The 15063-nt window shown below is 45.2% G+C and overlaps 1 protein-coding gene across 4 annotated transcripts; it reads right to left on the reverse strand.

The window, feature by feature from the left end:
• Positions 1-6: 6 nt before the first annotated feature.
• LOC115597280 (interleukin-31 receptor subunit alpha) lies at positions 7-13975 on the reverse strand. Of its 4 annotated transcripts, XM_030443066.1 has the most exons (16): positions 13794-13975; positions 12781-12934; positions 11894-12040; positions 10869-11031; positions 8914-9074; positions 8675-8838; positions 8328-8502; positions 7074-7156; positions 6531-6762; positions 4848-5036; positions 4655-4756; positions 3309-3455; positions 3091-3216; positions 2892-2988; positions 2682-2763; positions 7-1901 (listed from the first exon to the last, which is right to left on the reverse strand). In XM_030443066.1, exons 3-16 carry the CDS (start codon positions 11994-11996, stop codon positions 1158-1160), a joined length of 2568 nt encoding a protein of 855 aa, XP_030298926.1. In that variant the 5' UTR covers positions 11997-12040; positions 12781-12934; positions 13794-13975; the 3' UTR covers positions 7-1157. The 4 variants fall into 4 exon arrangements, with proteins under 4 accessions (XP_030298926.1, XP_030298928.1, XP_030298929.1 ...); XM_030443068.1 differs by lacking the exon at positions 12781-12934 and having other exon boundaries at positions 11894-12025; XM_030443069.1 differs by lacking the exon at positions 12781-12934 and having other exon boundaries at positions 2682-2760.
• Positions 13976-15063: the final 1088 nt, after the last annotated feature.

The raw sequence follows: 15063 nt of genomic DNA on the forward strand, positions 1-15063 counted from the left end.
CTTTAGTCATCACGCGGCACATCTGCTGTTTTTATTCTGCAAATGTAAATACTCCAACACGCTGTACAAATACTGTACAAAACCAGAAAAGAACATCAACTCTGAAATAAACACACACACACACACACACTGCGACAAAGCTGGCTCAGTGTACGGATCGATTCCAGTCAGCAGCGTTTTAGCTTTTTTTAAGAGGTCTGAAACTGAGATGTGTGGGTTTTTTAAAAAAACAGCGAGGTGAGGTGAGAAAACGTCCTGGGAAAACTGCTGCAAACTGTCACGTGATCGAGTCGGTCTTTGTTTGCAGTGTTGGTTCAAAGTTAAAGGCCTCGTTCCGTAAAATGTTTTAGGCGTTTTTTTTTTTGTTCTACCCACTGACAATTCACACACACACATACACACGTGTCATAAACCCGAGGCGACCAAAAGCAGAGGCTTTCACGATCATCTGAATTTGCTTTTTCGCTGCATCACATTCGTTGGATAAAAGCTGCGCTACACAACGCGAGATCAAACACAAACATCGGTGCACGCGTACGGTGTCGCGGGCGGCGTTTTCTTGCTTATTCACATTCTCGGTATTTGAATCAAACACACTGCACAGAACACACGCCAATTAATACATCCAAAACACACAGCATTTAACCTTCACAGTCAATCAAAAATGTTCACGAAAATAGTACATCAACCACAAATAGTACAGTGTCTTCACTAAGTGTTCATATCCGTTAAGTTCAAACTTTCTCATGTCAAAACAGAGCAGATGTAATAAGAGTCATTCGACTTTGTGATCAGAGTTCAATGGGAAGAACGATACAACAGTAAACATGGTAAAAAGGTGTGTCCGGGTATTTTTATGGACATGAATTAATAAGGGTGATAGCAGGTAATGTCTTGGGCCACCTCCTCTGTTCAGTTCGACAGAGATGGATTCCTTTTTCTCCTCTTTCAAACCATCTGTCTTCTCCACACAGAGGTTAAAAGCCAGCAGCTCCCCTCTGCTTCGTCAGAAGTGAAGAATTCTCCTGGATGAGAGGTGAAAGTCCATCTGCCTACCGTACAACACTTAGAATCATCGTGACCTGGATGACTGAGAACCTTCATTAAGTTTCATTTCTCCTGGCATGAAACTAAACATCGGGGTGGGGGGGGGGCATTCAAGGATCGCAGTCCAGACGACAGTAGGAGAAATCAACAAAAATGGGTGGGGGGAGGTCAGGGACAGGTGAGTACAGCATAGTCAGAGCGTCAGAAGGAGCATCCGGGCGAGGGATTGTGTTCAGCTGGAGCGACGGGACTGAGCTGTAGAGGCTTTGACAAAAGAGGGTCTGGGGCGACGTGGCGTCGGCTCGGTGAGAAAGCAACACGGACGAGTGGAAGACGCTGCCGAAGTCGCTGACGGGGCTTTGATTCTGCCCTAGCAAATCACTGATGGTTTTCAGCTCATCTGTTTGGGACAGAGGGGAACAGAACCGGGCCACCCTGCCCTGCAGAGACACAGACGGCTCGCTGTCTCCACCTGGCGGCAGCTTAGCGTCGTTAACGCTGACGGCGCTGTGCTGCCAGTGATTGGAGTGGACATAGGAGGTGGACTGGAGCGGTATGGGGAGAACTCTGGGATCCTGAGAGAAGAGGACTTTGGAGTAGGAGGAGAGATCGGTGTTGGACGTGGTCTTGGCTCTGGTTGAGTTTTGGATGCACTCAAAACTTTTGGTGTTCTGAGGCGTCAGAGTGCCAGAAACTGGGAGCGGAGAGTAGCAGCAGTGAGTGGAATATGTTTGGAGATCACAGATGCCCTGATAGGAGAGGTCCCGCTCGGAGCTGGAGTGCTGCAGCTTGTCTTTACACAGAACAAGATCAGAGTACTTGATACCGATCTTCTCTGCCAGGACAGGCCGCTTCTGAGGGGAAGAACGAGAAGAAAAATCTGACTGTTACATTTCGTTTGAGGATATTCTTTAAGATAATAAAGAGTTTTCCACAACCCTCTTGAGTTTTTTCATTCATTTTACATTTGTTATTTACGGTGTCGCATCTTATTCTCATTTGTAGTCACACTCTCTGAATTCAGAAGTGTTTTTATCCAGTAAAGTATTAACATTTTTCAGGTGTTCTTAGTAGAAATTGTTTCATTTGCATGCAAAGTGACAGAAAAATGGTGAATGAGAACAATGTCAGGCTTCACAAAGGGAGTTTACGACTAAAGCACCAGCTCCTCTGTGAGGTTCAAGGGCTGACAACTCTGCTTTGGCTGCCATCTAGTGGTCAAAAACGTACCTTTACTGATTCTGAAAAACTCTTAACAAACCTGTGACCGTCTTTAATATCTAGAAGTCATGTAAGGCCTGTGTGTGTGTGTGTGTGATCCGATCACAGGAAACCAAACGAATCAAGGATGTAAAAGACCAGTGGGATGTTTTGTCTCAACTTTCCTTCCAGCGACACAAAAATGACTTTTAATTCCGAGAAAATCTAGTTTCTTAACCTGTGCGAATAAAATACTTTCCTGTTGCAACACATTTCGAAGCCACTGTAATCTGTTACACATATACCCTAATGCGGATTTCCTGGTCTGACACAAATTTCACATAAATGCAACTAAATATTCATCATCTCGTTCTAATTAAGGTAAAATACCAGAGAGGAGAGGAGAGGAGAGAAGGGGGGGGGTCAAAGGTTACCTCCAAAGAGACTTTTGGCATCCAGCTGGCCAAGCTGCTGTTGGAGGGATCAGGAACATATCCACACAGCTTGTGCTTCCTTCTAGAGGGTAGATTGTTGGGATAAATATGAACAAAAAATGAGAATTTAAAAAATGAGCTCTCGGGTACGCTTTCAGGTGAAGCAGCACAAAGTATGACGCTGAGGCGCGAGCGTGACGGAGATCTTACGTCGTACTCTTCACCACGCAGGCGATCAGCACCAGCGCCAGTGGAGTCAGCATGAGAGGCGGGAGGGCGAGCATCAATATCGAGAGGTCCTCAGAGGCTTCACACACACACACACACACACATGCACAAAGTAAGTGTAAAGATGCAGCGTTATCTTGTTAGGGCACACATTGGTTCCGTGTGTGTCCCAGCTTTTCACCTATGTGCATGTATCTGCTGGATCCAGCTCCGGCTCCGGCGTCGGTGACGGCCTGCACGCAGATGTTGTAGGCACCCGGCGACAGATTTTCCAGGGAGTAAAGTCGAGTGTCGGCAGGCAGAGAGGCTGAATAAACAAGTACATTGTGTAAAAATATTACCGACAAAGCATCCACAGATCACTATATTCCAAGGTGGAAGCTTGTTTGTGTCACTCACTGTTTTCCGATCGGTTTCCTGTCGAGTAGGAGACGACGTAGCTCCGAATGAAGCCGTGGAGCAGCTCCACAGGTACGGGGTCCCAGCTGAGCGCCACCGCGCTGCCGGAGATCTTCTCCAGCTTCACTGCAGGGCCAGCTGAGGGCGCTGCAGAGGCGGAGAGACAAGAGCAGGATGAGGGCGATGAGGATCGACCACAGGACGCGCTGCAAACACGACACCGGATCGCAATCTCTCGTTTCACAACCGAAGATCTGATTAAGTTGTGTTTGCTTCAACCAGCCGACAGATCCTGTCTGAGCTGAAGTGTTTGAACAGAGACCAGCGGAGGTGTGATATTGTTTAAATTAAAATGAAAAAAACATCAACACCAGTCTTTGTATCCATGACGGAGACAACACCATCAGATCACATTACACACCGCCCGTTAGAGGCGGATCGATCCAAATATCGATAGTATCTATACCAAGGTGAGTATTGGTATCGGATCGATACTAGCGCGATGAGATCGATATTTTTGTTGTAGTTTCTCTTTTATAAGTTCAGCAAATCGCTTGTATTTCTTCACAGAGTTTGTGTGATTGCAGTCTCTCTCAGTCCTTATGCGCAGCGCTCCTCTCCACCTCTCTCACTCCGCTCACTCAGGTTCACTCTGAAGTATGAATATGGCAGAATATAGTAACCCTTTTGTGTATCTGTTGAAGGAACATTAGTATTCCTATTTAGGCTACATGCAGATAGGTTATAGATTTAATTATGTTAAATATTATTTTCGTATTTGGCTAAAATCTTTGTTCTCTGTGTTTTATTATTAGCATGATCATAATCTGCTAATTAAAGGCAAAAATACAAAATCATTCAATGATCAGGGACTTTCAAGTAAAAAGTATCAGTATCAGTATCAGAATTGGCAATACTGGCCCTGTAATTACTTGGTATTGGATCGATACCAATCACCCACCCCTACCGCCCGTTGTTCACCTCATCACCATGAGATACAACATGAAGTCATCAGCTTTTACGTTGGACTAACAAGTGCCAATCAATAGTTCCTTTTACAGAGAGCCTCTAATGGTGCTTTGTCTGTGTGGAGAAGAGACCTTCCTACTCTGGAATAAAGAAAAAGTAAGAAGTGCAGCAAAGACCGAGCAGAAAACCTTGGATAAAACAGAGCTCACTGATCTCAGTGAGGGTTATCTCTTCATTCCTGACGACTACTTTGACTTTTCATCACTTTTAGTCTTTTTTAAAATCACTTTCTCATCAAGTACCTCCTTTTTTTAACCTAAAACTAACCACTTTTCAGCTTGGCACGGTATTAAACATATATCATGCAGATCACATACTTCCTTGGCGTGTATAGATGACCGTCTCCGTCTGCCCCACCACTTCTTCATCATGCAGAGCTTTGACAGAGACAACGTAACGCTCCCTCGGCTTCACTCCCTCTGAAACGACACAAAGGAAACAGGGCCCGTCAGTGTCCGCGTAATCGCTTCACGATTAGGCAAAGGGAAGACGATGTAGCTGTTGGGTTACCCGTGATGACCAGCGCTCGACAGGAACTATTCAGCCTTTCCCAGTGTAGGGCGCTGCTGGTTTGATCTGTGACGGGGAACCACTCCACCACAAATCCACCCGTCGCCCGATCAGCCGGAGCCGTCCAACGCACATCCAAGCTGCTGTCACTCAGTGGAGTCGCGGTGATATTCATCGGGAGCTGCGTCTCTACACAGAAATATGGGAGAAGGGTGCAAAGAATCAAACACACACATCACTGTATGTTTCATGTTTTATTCTTATTGGTTCCAGTAGTGTTAAACCGTCGGTTCCACCACGAAATGATGTCGTGATGACTAACGAGAACAGGAAAAAAAACGTGTGGTGAGTGTGACTATACGAACAGGGTGAATGCATACAAGGAGAAACTGTAAATCCAGCTTCGTACATCGAGAGGATGAGCGGTCACTGCGTGGTTTGAGTCTTTGGAAGTCCCAAGATCCTGAATTGATTTGAAATGAAGTTACTTGCACTGTTTTAAAAGCCAATATCTTGCCAGTAGCTGCTACGTTAAAGGCATTTCATCAGTCTGTCCGTCTGAAGTGGGTGTGAATAACCACTTTTTAAATCCATCTGGGATCCCTGGGCTTCCGGAGACTTACTATATCATGTAGTATTACTCTGGAAAAGCTCTATGGAGCCATTTTGTGCCTTTTTCAGTTGTTTTTTTTAACATTTTAAAACAACTCCTCATCTGCTTTGAAACTCCATGTTATATGGACTACGAAACATCACCCGAACCGAGGGCCTGACTGTGACGCGATAGCGACGGAAGGCCAGAGATTTAAACACCAACTATATCCTCCTCATGTGATTGGAAAGACCTGGATGTCGGGACTCACACCTGACCTGTGGCTGGAACTAGGACTCAGGACATTCATACTGAAGTTAGCAAAGTTTAGGCAGGACCATCTTTTAACGATTCCAGTCATAGCATCATCACGACTCAGGTATCTGTTTTACAGAGGAGTTATTTAGATGACCGCTTTTACTTCTACTTAAGTTTGAGCACTTTCCCATCTTTTCACTCTTGTCCGGCTCTGGTCTGAAAGCATTTCATCGAAGCTCATTGACGCACTCTCGGTTTCACACGCACAAGAAGTGACAGGTAGATCTGTCAAGAATGCCAAAAGAGACCTTGAAAAAAATCCTGCCTTCACACACCTGGCCTGTCACTGTACGACGGGGGCCTGATTGCTGATGCCTCCCATGGAAAATGACAAAAGCTAACGTAGGAAGCAGGCTCCCAAAATAGAATAGCAGAATGATTTTGGAGGATGTGCGACAATCCAACTCGCACTTTATTTGGATGTAGGCGGCACTCCCTACTCACACCAACACAAAATGAAGCGATATCTATTGGACTAGAGTATTTATCACTTCCGCAGTGTCCCAAAAACTTAAAGAATACGTGCCAAAGAGCCCTAAAACAGCACTAGCAACATGTGGTGGAAAAACGCCTCACTAAGAAAGCTTAAGTTGGACTTAAGCTAAGGAGGGGAAAGAACAGAGAGCTGGAGTTTCTGGTGAGTGCTGAGTTCAGTGAGAGTTGACGTTTGGCGTAATTTCAGCAGACAACTTCAAATATCCATCAAAAGTCAAGTCTTTTTTATAGACATTTAAACACATAATTCTATCATGTGTCATTGATCATGGCGCTACCTGTCTCTGAAGGTCCCACGAGCCATATCCAGGCTGTTGGCGAGGTCCCTGCAGAGGTGGAGGCCGTCAGAGCGCAGGGCCATCGTCCGGCGGGCAGGCGCAGGCTGCAGGAAGTACTCGTATTGAGCAAATCTCCGCAGCTTCCACGGTCATTCAGGATCCGAGTGATCTCCGTCCGACAAGTCACATTGTAGAAGAGAACTCTGCCGTTGGCGAGAGAGTGAGGCAAGGGCTGAAAAACAGAAAAGGGAGAAATAACGGCGAGTTGCGGTGAGATAATCGAGCTTTAAATCTGAACTCAGACAAACGGAGGTTTATTCTGCGGCCACGTCAGTTTTAATCTCGACGAGAATCAAACTAAAATGCAATAAACGAGTCATTTCAGCGAGGGGTAAACAACAAATTAGGGACATTCGGTGAGGAGATGGTGATTAAAAACTAATCAGAACCAAATGTTATTAAGCTATCAAGCTCAGAGTGATAAAATGATTCAGAATGTATTAAAGGAGCACTCATAACTCAAATTCACACACGCACACACACCTTCCAGAGCAGTGTAACGAGTCTCGAAGCGTCCTTTTCTGTTCGGTCCACCCGCCTCCAGAATCGCGGTGCTGCAGACGGAGCTGGAAGACGGAAGAAGGGGAAAGCATGAACGATGAAACTGATTCTCTGGTTTTTACGCCTCGTTTCTGCATCACTCTTCAACTTCGGTCATCCTCTGGCCATCGCGTCACCATGAGGTCAAAATCTGCGGTTTCAACTGAAATGTCTCAGCGACTACGGGAGGAAATTTGTCACACACATTCACGTCTCTCTCAGGATCAACTGTGATTTCGCTGGCGATTGCCTGACGTTTGTGTCAGTTCGCCAAATATCTGGCATTCCCATCAGCACTTTGTTTTTATTGCTAATCAGTACATATTAGCATGCTTAGACACCAAACTGAGACATGCGCCTTGGGGGCACTGTGGGAAAATGGGTTTTTAGTTCTGATGCTACGAGCCACCCGGTGCCTTGTTACAGATCCTGACATGCTTCCTACTGAGAGTAACATGAAAATGTTTTCCAGGCATGTAGAAGTGGGTGGAGACACTGTATATCACCTGCAGTGAAAGACGAAGCTATGAAGAATCTTGTCTACCTTTTTTTGGTCTTGCAAAATGTAAACGTCGCTTTAGGTCACTGAAAACAGACATTTTGGAAATTCCTACCAAGGTGAGGATCCTAGATGTTGACATCTAGGCGGGTCACATTTCCCTGCCTCATTCATAGGATTTCCTGTAACCAAGCAACCAGGCACAGAGTCGAGAATCTGCTTCCTGTTTACACCGGCATGTTTGCCCTTTGTATGTGAATGGGCATGTGATATGTGTTTCCAGGTGTGTTCGTACGGATGAGTAACGTTCCTGGAACTGTCACTCGTCAACAGAGAAATCATTTTCGTTTTAAATCCCCGTTTTTAAAGAGACAGTTGATTGTGTGGACGAGGCCTTAGCCTGCTACTCTGGTGACCTGGAGCCCGGTAAGTGGCAGAAAACTGAAGAATGGTTCTGCCTTTCTGCTTACAATTATGAACAAAGAAAGGTGCGCAAAAAAGCTTCAACAATTCTATTGCTTCCTCAAAGACGGTGACAGACATGAAAAGTCCTACGGAGGCTTGAATCTCACTGAGAATACCAAAGTTTTATCATCTTCTTGTTATCAATGCTGCTATGAACCAGCAGTGGCTTCACAGCTGTGAAAAAGACTTTTATTAAACACAAAACAAAGTTCGTTACGTCTGTCTCCTCTCACCGCCCTCTGCTGTCTTTCCCTCGCAGGCATTGCTCCACAGGCTCCATGGACTCTTGTTCGCGTCCCGGTAACTGTGACGGAGCCTGACGGTGTACGAGGTGTCAGGTCGGAGGTTTCTTGGACAAGCCAGGAAGCTGTAGTTCCTCACACTCACATTCTCCACTTGAACATCGAACTGCAACCGAAAGAGAAATAGGACAGTGTAAGGAAAAGATTAACTTGTGAAGAAACTACACATTTTTATTCTGTAGTCAGGGTAACACTTTATTTGAACGCAACCAGAGTCAGTCAGTTACTTGTCTTCTTGTATTTGGGTTTGTGTTGAGGCATGTTTGGGAATGGCTGACCTGCCCCTGCGATGTGAACTCGATTTGTGATTTCAGCTCTCCGGTTGTCACTTCGTAATCAGACAAAGGAAAGAAAGCCACGGACCTTTTCCAGGTGACTTCCAGACACCGAGGTCGCCCTCTGACTGGCTTTACACTTTCCACGGTCACTGGAGGCAATTTCACTGCGGGAGTACGGGGAGAGACGGGTGAGACAGAAGTAGCAGAGCAACAATAAATGAAGGTACAAGACGCCTCACCTTCAATCATGCCAGACTGACAGCGACTTGTTGCGCGCGCGTCCTGGCTTTGACCTTGTGCCGTGACGCTGATGCAAAATTTAAACTTCACAGATGACTCTGTCTGTACCGTGCAGCTGGTGTCGGATGTTGTGCAGGAGAACAGTGTCGTTATATTGGAACTGTGCAATCCCCGGCCACATGTAAACAAAGAAACACACACACGCACACCGATAAAAGAACAGATTCAAACAGGTTCAAAACATCGAGCCCGAGTAGCAGTTACTATTCTGCCATGCAAATGGTTGCATGTGTATGTTTTCGTATGCAAATGTGCATGTCCATGTCACTCGCACGCAACCTCAGCGATCCCAGGCACAACCACATCACAGGGCTTCCTTGACACATGAAATTGCTGTCTCATCACCACGTTTGAATAATCACACGGCAGCACATTTGTGTGGTTGTCGCTGTTAGTTGTGCAACCGCGCATCAAGTCAGTTCATCAAGCCCGCCATCAGGAGCCTCACACGAACGGGAGATCATTCAAAACTGATTCCAAAACGCAAGATTTTCATACATCACGCAGATCTGTTATCAAGTGAAACTGCTGGCACAAACACGCCAACATGCAAAAACACAACGGTTTTCTGATTGGCACGCATGGCTGTTTCAGTCTGACCTGATCATTTTTTACGCCAATAAACACGCAAGATGGCACATTTAAAAAAAAAGGGACAATGTTGGAAAGAAAAGTTAGCCAAGCTGCTGCATATTCTCTGGATCTTGAGGTAAAATAACTTTAATCGCAAGAGATCTCAAAGCAGCATCATGGACCCACCCACAGTTTCTAAATGTGGCACAACTGATGTAAATATAAACCCAAGGCCTGCAGCAGTTTGTCAGACGTGCTTACCACAGACAAATGCCATAATAATGTAATTTGTTGAAGACGGCTTGCATGTTGAAGTTAACATGTATGTAGCGCTGTGCTCCTGCCCTCTCACTGTAGAAACAAGTGATGGGGGGACAGAGAGGCTCAGACAGAAACACTATTATACCCTAGCAGAGGTTTGGTGCCACCAGGCAGTCAGAGAGAAATGTGCCAGAAAGGCTCCACTTTGAACAACACAAACATATCAAAAGTACATCTGAGACAATATCAGACTATGTATCAGACTCGGTTTCCTGCCTACCAGCTCAGCTCAGCTCAGACATGTGAAATGGAAGCTGTTTCTCAAGTAAATGAAAGCTGTGTGTCATCCCCTCTCTAGTGATGGTGCCCGACTTATTACAAATAATAACCGCTGTTGCATTGGTTACACAAACTCTGATGTGATGATCGGTCGCAGACACTTGAAACAAAATGAGGAAGGTCCTCAGGGATGGAACGAAATTAAAACCATTTGCTGACAAATTTTCATTTTTAGAGAGCAAATGTTCTGCTCTCTGAATATCTGCAGTTATCATTATCATTATTATTATTATAATTATCATTACCCAGCACTGTTCTGGATTTTTTTCTGTTAAAAGGATAAATTCACCTAAAAATGAAAATTCAGGTATCATCTTCTCAACCCCATGGTGTGCACAAGTGGGACCGCATGTCAAGGGTGTAAATATTATCTGATCAGATTAAGTCTGTGCAATCAGGGACTTGGATTGCATCAATTGGCTGCACGGAGCCATTTTTTTAGTTGTCATTGAAAGCATTTTCTTATCTTTTCTAGTGGTTTAGGAGAGCGCTGCTATGCTGTTTTGCCATAAAACTCCAGAAATGCATTGTGGACGACAATTCTTCACCTGAATTTCCAGTTGGGGCGAGTGGATAATAACTGAATTTTCATTTTTTGTGTAAACTTATCCTTTAATGTCTGCATAGCCGAAGCTTGACTTTTCAGATGAAAGACCTGAGGCAGTTTTTCTCTGTGTTGGAGCATGTCTTCTAACAAAACTGAAGGAATGTTTTATCTCACAATAAAGGAATCCTCAGGACGTTCAGCGTGTAGAGCCTCGTGTCGGCGTCGCCGGCTTCCCAGTAACAGGTGACGTTGGCGCGATGATGAAACTCGCATCTGTGGAGCTGCGGGGGTCGGGGAGCCGTCCTGGAGGTTGCCATGGAAAAGGCCGGAGGCGAGACTGCAGAGGAAGGGAGAGAGGACGGTGCTTAACGGCACGGAAGGAGCTTGTGGAGTTTTTTTGGTTTGTTAAATACAGACGGGTGAAAAGTTAAAGGAAAGTTATGGTCATTGAATGATTTGATGCAAGATGAGAGGAGACCAAAGACCTGCAAGGAGCTTTGTACGTGCTTTTAACTGACGGGAAGAGAATTTAAGGGGGGAAAAAGAGGAACGCGGGACAGATTTGCAGATAGAACACAAATGAACGTGCTCCGTGAGTCAACTGTTGCAGCTCCTCACATCCTTCCTTGGTAAAGTTAACAACACGAGACGTCAAGAGAATTATCACTAAATCCAATCTCACCGTGTGGGATGATCACAGTTCATCATGTCAAGTGTTTTTACAAATGGCTGCAATTAACTGTTTGGCCTGAGGTTTAAAAATTAAGCTCAGGCAAGACTGTACAAGAAGCTGGAAAACATCCCGCTGTCAGATCCACTCTGAGTGGCTTGAAGGCCTCGTTTGTAATTACTGTGCTGGCAGATTTCATAGTTGTTGGACACTTTCCAGGAGAGCTTGTCTACGGTTGTATTATGCTATCTGAAATCAGTTAACTTTAAACTGTGCGACTGTTCTTACTTGTCATAACCATGCTGTCCCGAGTGATCCGATCACAAGTGGATAGCTCGGAGTGCCAGAACCCATTTTAAGATCCGATCGCTCAGAACACGAGGTGTGACACTGACTGTGTAAAAACTAGTCTGGTGACTTTCTCCACATCATCTCCTTCAACAGCTCTCAGAACTAATGTCTTCATGTCATCACACTGGACCTCTATCAGTCGGTCTGCACACAGGAGTTAAAAAGTAAACAGTGTTACCCAGAATGAGTGCGGCCCCCAGCAGGCAGGTCCACACCACAGCCGGGCTTCCCTCCATCGACACCAGCCGGTCCCTGCAGCTCTGCCCATTCGCCGTCCTCATCACACTACCAGCGACTCAGCTGGAGGAACCTACAGCCGGAAAAACTAGAACAAGAACACGACGCTGTCGAATTAAAGAGCGCCAGCACAGGATGAACAAGGATGGCACAACTCAGTGGTCACATTTCGTCATTTGCTACAAGGTAGCTTCCCGTAGTAAAACCAGTTTCACTACAACATTTTCTATTTTGACCAGCAGCTTTGTCCCGAAGTGTCCCTCTTGGCATTGCAACACACTAAATGACAGAAAAAGAAAAAAAAAGTGTCTAGGTAGAAACAAAATTGACTTCCTAAAGTGGGTGTGGGGTGTGCCTGTTCATCAAGAAACAGAGAGAGATCTAATCAGCGTCACAGCCCGTTTAACTTAAGCGCCTATCTGACACACGCTGGGCATGTTTGGTGGCAAACCGAAAATAACTGCCTGCAATAAGGGCGACACTGCTGGAATGCGGGCTGTTAATAGATGAACAGTTTGTCCTGCTTCTCACGCTTTTCAAGGAGCTATTCCGGGTCACAAAATTCATGTCTGACCAGCTCCAATCTCCCACTCTTGAGCTTTCGTCCACACTAGACTTATCAGAGTCAGTCATAGCGACATTGTCAGACAAACGCGCAGAGGAGTCGTGGGTTGACATTCGGGACAGAGTGCCCTCGAGTTCTCCAGGAGTTTCTTGTCGAGGCCTCAGTTGAGCGCACATCTGTCACATCTCCAGATGCGCTGCGCACACATTGTTCTTACCAAGTAATCGACAGACTTGTGGGTGAAATGAGAAGACGTTTCTCACCCGAGGCCGGAGGTGTTTTAACTGTCTCGGCACTCAGCCCCAAACATGCGTCTTTCCTAGACAAGAAATGTGTGCAGCCCATGGCACAGTTCAGTTCTATGGAGTGACTGAAGAAAACCACCTGACAGCAGAGCTACACCAAGCTCAGCGTCTGCTGGAAAGAAATAAAGAAAGCACAAGGACATGTAGTGAACGACACTGTGGGATTTCTCGCTTTAATGCGACCTTACCGGGATGCTTTTGTGGATGTATACACACTGGTCTGTATTTCACTGACCCTGCCCGTGACCTCTGCTTCGTGCGAACGCAGTTTCTGCTCCTGCCTCCGCTGGATTAACAACTATCTACGGAACAGCAGCGGTGAAACCCGAAACAGCAAACCGAGCGCTGTTTTCCATGAACAAACAGAGGACACAGACTCTGGATGTTCAGCGCATCATCGACATCTTTGCCTCCAATCACAAAAACCGGCGGATTGTACTCATTTGAAAATCTCAACCTGGTGAGTTTTGATATTGTTTTTATTGTTTTGGGGAACTTTACTGACTTTGTTATTGCGTTTTGTTGCCTGTTTAATGCTCTTCCTTGCTGCGGTCTTGTTGCCTAATTGGTATACTTAATTTGTTGGAGAAGTGTTTCGACTCTTGGCTGTTGTGTGGTAGACTATATAGGACAACGTATCTATTAACTAACTACCGTCTCTCTCTCTCTCTCTCTGTGTGTGTGTGTGTGTGTGTGCGCGCGTGTTTTTAGCTGTGGGACAGTGTTGTTTTATTGAATATATATGCACATTGAAATTATAGCACTGATTTGAGCCCCGCCGTATATAGCACAACCAGAATAAATACTACTCTGGCGCTGCCACTGGACATGAAGGCACAGAAATAAGCGGTTGAACTAAAAACTGAACTTTATCACCAGAGTTTTCAGTGTTATTATCCTCCACACAGCACGCAGAGACATTAATAACATATTATTAAGAATGCATCTGAAACGGAAACAAGGTTACTCACCTCGTCTGTCTGTCTGTCTGCCGGAGAGTTAATCATTGCATTTGCCTTTAAACTTGTCAAACTCAACGTCCTCCTGTGTTTCAGCAAGTTCCCACGTCCCCATGTGACTTTCACGCACACCGGCGGAGAAGGTCCGGGTTGAATCCCGTCCAGGTCCCGGTGTGAGCCCGGACCACATGTGCGCCTCCTCCTGCTCCAGCTGCACAGATCGTGCGCGGGGAGGATCCCAGATCTGATCCACCCAGCTGCTCGTCAGAGGCGGGTGTCACAGCTGCGGGCTGGCGTCCCCCGTGGAGGGTCGTGGGAGGGAAAAAAAAAAGAAAAAAGAGAACTGATTCCACTTTAACTTGATACGAGAAACTTACTCATCAGTCAAAATATACACGTGAGATGAAAGGAGGTTTCACTTTCTCCGCTTTTATATTTTTATTTATGTATATATTTACAGTTTGTACAAACAAAGTAATGGACTCTGGATTCATTTATAGGATGTTACAGAAATAAATATTAAAGAAGAAGTTCACCCACAAATGACAATTCAGTCGTCCACTCACTCCCGTGCTGATGGTAAGTCAGATAAAGTTTCATAGTCTTCACAGCAAAACTGTCCTGACCAACTGAAACAAATGAAAAATGGCTCCACACAACTCCTCAGGTGTCATTCAAGTCTCTGGGAGCCCCAAGTTGATTTGAAGAGACCTTATTAACACTCTTGATGAGCAGCAAGGCTTGTGCTTCTGCTTCAAACGGGGCACTTTTCAGATCAATTTGGATTTTTGCAGAGAATCAGCGCTCTTTTAAACAACTTAAGCATATAAGGACCAACTAAAGATGGCTCCATGCTCCTTGTCTGACGTCGTCCATGTTTCCAGAGGAAACAAATTGATCCTAATCCCAAATTGATTTGAAAAGACTTAACTTATATGCTTTTTTACGATGGAATCGTCACTGTAGCTGCTAATCTAAAAGCATTAGGGCCATTGATTTGTACAGAAAGGCTAGATATATATTAAAAAAAAAAAAAAAAAGACTTCACACATGGCACTTATACCCAAAACTTTCTGTTTTTAGGGTTTACTTCCTGGTTATCTGGCCCCACTAAATATGGATTGGCCCTCAGATCAAGAAGCGCTCATTCATGGTTCATTTGATGGTTCTAAAATTGTGCGATATAGATTTAAAAAGTGCAGACGCCCTCAACAGTCATGGGTTAAACAAGAGTAATAAGTTATTAATATCAGGGAATAACAAATGTTGTTCTCCTCAGGTA

Source organism: Sparus aurata, chromosome 16 (assembly GCF_900880675.1).
Source record: "Sparus aurata chromosome 16, fSpaAur1.1, whole genome shotgun sequence".
Classification (NCBI taxonomy): Eukaryota; Metazoa; Chordata; class Actinopteri; order Spariformes; family Sparidae; genus Sparus; species Sparus aurata.